Source organism: Sinocyclocheilus grahami, unplaced genomic scaffold, assembly GCF_001515645.1.
Source record: "Sinocyclocheilus grahami isolate Dianchi unplaced genomic scaffold, SAMN03320097.WGS_v1.1 scaffold31.1, whole genome shotgun sequence".
Lineage (NCBI taxonomy): Eukaryota > Metazoa > Chordata > Actinopteri > Cypriniformes > Cyprinidae > Sinocyclocheilus > Sinocyclocheilus grahami.
This window is the reverse complement of record NW_015505210.1, coordinates 4,140,210-4,144,097: the sequence shown is the minus strand read 5'-3', so window position 1 is coordinate 4,144,097 and position 3,888 is coordinate 4,140,210. Positions and strand designations below refer to the sequence as shown.

General features: G+C 37.8%; 1 protein-coding gene across 2 annotated transcripts in view; it reads left to right on the top strand.

The window, feature by feature from the left end:
* Window positions 1-1,271: 1,271 nt before the first annotated feature.
* LOC107575242 (cat eye syndrome critical region protein 2-like) overlaps window positions 1,272-3,888 on the top strand; it is a 43,694-nt gene continuing 41,077 nt past the window's right edge. For both annotated transcript variants that reach the window (XM_016261665.1, XM_016261658.1), the window contains exon 1: window positions 1,272-1,527. In XM_016261665.1, the coding sequence (XP_016117151.1) occupies window positions 1,408-1,527 (120 nt within the window). In that variant the 5' untranslated portion in view covers window positions 1,272-1,407. The remainder of the gene's footprint in view (window positions 1,528-3,888) is intronic.

Below are 3,888 nucleotides of genomic sequence, written 5' to 3'. Positions count from 1 at the left end.
ATAGATAGATAGATAGATAGATAGATAGATAGATAGATAGATAGATAGATAGATAGATAGATAGATAGATAGATAGATAGATAGATAGAGGCCTAATGGTTAGAGAGTCAGACTTGTAACCCAAGGTTCGAGTCTTCGAGTCTCAGTACTGGCAGGGATTGTAGATGGGGGGAGTGAATGACCAGCGCTCTCTTCCACTCTCAATACCACAACTGAGGTGAGACCCTTGAGCAAGGCACCGAACCCCCAACAGCTCCCAGAGTTGGGTGCCATAGCAAAAATGGCTGCTCACTGCTCTCTGTGTGTGTGTGTGTGTGTGTGTGTGTGTGTGTGTGTGCAACCTTTGAAGCTCTGGGTGTGTGTTCACTGCTCTGTGTGTGTGCACTTGGATGGGTTAAATGCAGAGCTCAAATTCCGAGTATGGGACACCATACTTGGCTAAACGTCACGTCACTTTCATATGTAGGCACACCAACAGTGTGCATTATATTTTCATGTCAACAGGGGGCGCTGTATCCTTATATTGAACACCAATTTGTAATTCACATCATTACAATTAGTCAAAAGGTATTAGTCTTAAAAACTCGTGTCTGCTGTTAAAAATAATAATAATTCGATCTAAGGACTTATACATTATGTTTATAATCACTATGCCAAAACACTATTTAGAAACAACATTAGTATTTCAAATTACAATCAACTTTTGTCGTCGGTAACACACAACAGCCACTATAGAGCAAATAAACAACGATTTCATTGCAATTTCTTATTTTAATTCGTTCGTTCACTGCTACAATTAAACGGTAAATCAAACAAATAATTTATGATAGAAAAAAAACACTAATTAAACGCAAAAATGCCAGTGTAACGTATTATCATGCTATCGCCCGTACACATGTCATATTCTAGAACATTCGCGAGGATTCTCCAGTAATAACAACCCAACAGAGCAACTTCCCTTTCAACGAAATTCAAATGTTTGTGCATTCCCTTTAAACGAACATACCATTTTAAGCGAAGGTAGGACACCTGACCGCAAAGACTGACTAACTGCGAGATTTTTTCTCTCACAGTGACTCGATCAGGTCAGCTAGTTATTGTAAGTTTTTAATATTGTAAACAGCAGATATGATAAAGGTTTCGTTTGATTTGTGTTGATATTTTATTTGTTTTGGTACGCGTAAACCCCTATCCCCGTGACAGATGGTAGCGCCCAGCCCATCTGTTCTCCTCCTGTGAAATGCGGATTGAAACAGATTGTACGACTCCACGGGTCGCAATGGCTGCTGCACCGCAAGGACAACAAGTTTTGCTGTTCAGTTAAACAAGTCCTATGTGAGGAACACGACGGACGGAATCGTCTAAGCCACACTTTTTAATGTGAGACACTCGTTGGAAAACAGAAAAATGTCCCAGGGATGTATAACTTCTGTGGAGGAGATCCAGTCTTGGTGGGAAGTCCCCGCCATAGCGCACTTCTGCTCTCTCTTCAGGACGGCGTTCAATTTACCAGACTTTGAAATCGAGGTAAATTATACCTGTCCGAATTTACGCCTCCGTTTTCTTTCCGTCAGGTTCATTAAAACGAAACTAAACAAAAAAAACTCAAGTTGGCCATATTTCCCAACCACATGACACACTATTAGTGAGCTAAGTTACTAATGGTGCGCCAGCGCAATTCTCTGATAGTGATATTGATAGAATAAAGTCAGTTATTTAGCGTTGGTTTATATAATAACAGAGCTAAACCGTCCAGCCAGCCAGACGTCTACCCAAAACACTGGACGTGCTGACTGTTGTGTTTATGAATTTTTTTTTTTTTTACTAAAGATTTTAATAAAGACAAAGCTTGTTTTTTTCAGAGGTTAGTAGTGTTTGGTTTTGTCTTTGTTTATAAACTGCGTGACTGAGTACCGAGTTGGGTTATATAGTAGGTTAGACTTTGTTTCACCTTGTTGAAGTTCAACAAAATGTTAATGTAATCGGTCTGTCCGTATCCGCGTTGAAGTCTAGCCTTAAATTCGAGTTTAAAGTCGCCTGTTTATTCTCGTGAGACCTGTTCTTTCATTTTGGGATTCACGCCGCAAGTGGCGTCGAGTAAGATTGACTCATAAACTTTCTAGTGTCGTGATTAACTGGATCACCTGGGCTTGTTTTGTTGTGCTGTGTTGTTTAAGCTTGGTGCTTTGTTGTAAACTCAAGCCAAGTTCATGATTATTGGGTTACAAGTTTATTGTTTGATCACAGGCTGCCTTCGAATTGGTCACTGTTCCATACAGTCTGTCTGTTTTGTTTATTGATTTAGTCTCTTTACAATGATGCTGTAAAATGAGTCTCAAGTGGACCTGTCGGTGCGAATGTAAACCTGAAACATTTAAATAGTCGTTTTTACATTGACACCCCCATTTTTAACATCTCCCCCTTACCTTGCTTTTGGAAACAACAGTGAATTATTCACAGGCATCAGTAAACTCGGTCCATCTCGACCCCCACATGTGTGAAACGTGCTAGTAGTCACTGGCTTTGTTATTGCATGAAGGATTTGAGGTGCTGATCACCGCGTGCTGCTTCCCAGAAAAAGTTATAACTGACATGATCAGTTAGGAATTTCCTACTAGAGATTTACAATATTGCCCTGTTTATGACAGATAATTTTATGAAAGATTATCATAAGTGTCTGATATGCAGAAATTACTTTTTTTTTATTTTTTACTCAAAATAACTAAACAAAACAGCTTTTTATTAAAAACAACAAATTATTACTATTAAATAATTATTATTGAATTATCTGTTTTTAATTATAAAGCTAATTTTATGCAGAATTTTTTTTGTAATAAAAATGTATTGCTTAAGAATAAATTGCTGTGTTTAAAAAAAAGTAATTCAAGCAATACTTTTAAATAAGTTACTTTGCCTGTAGGTGCTATTTTTCAGAGAAAAGTGATGCCATTGATCAGTAAAGTATTAATAAACTAAAGTTGAACAGTGAATATTTGTGAAAAAATAGATGTAATTGGTGTTAGATTGCTATGGCATGACCATTTTTGGGTCATGTTTGATTTAGATTTTTTTTTTTTTGCAACACCGAGCTTCCTGAATATGTTTACTGTGTGCACAGTTTTTGTAATCTTATTTAATGCAGTGATCACAGATTACAGGCAGTGTGTGTCAATGCAGTGTCAAAGGATTTACATTCAGAGGGTGGGGGTCTGTGTCAGGCGCAAGTCAATGACCGTTTCGCGATTCATCCTAATTGCATTCAGCGTAGGTGTCCAAGGTCATTCAGCACAAAAGCTCTCAGTCCCACTTCAGTATCCTGGTAACTTTGCAGCCGTGCGTGAATGGGACTGTGAATAATCCAATCGGTTGCTTTAATCTTGTGATTGAGACGTTTTTCAAGTCATCCCTCACATTGTACTAGTCTTCTGTTATAATCTTTTGTCTTAATCTCAATTGTCCTAATGCCTATTAGTGTTAGACTGGCTGTTATACACATTAAGGATTTTCATGTCTTTGCATTACCGCAGAAGATTTTGTGTGAAAATTTGGTTGAACATGTTTTGGCATTGTAATTCCTTATAGATTTGAAGAACTTTTCAATTTTATGTTTAGTTCAAGTGCAAAAATGCTAAATTGGACTTTTGTTTTACTTGCATCCACTTTGTGTCTTTAGATTTCTGTCAGACTTTGTCATCTCATTTGCTTGAGCCAGTCAACACAAGTTGATGGGAATGTAATCAAAGCAGATCTACCAGCAACTCGCTCAAAGATGATCCTCAATGTGGTGATGCATCGGCTTAGCTGACATTTTCATGTACCTGATCTGTTTGTTTTCAGCCCTTGTGGGTCTTATCCAGGGCCATGTCTAAAAAAAAAAAAAAAAAAAAA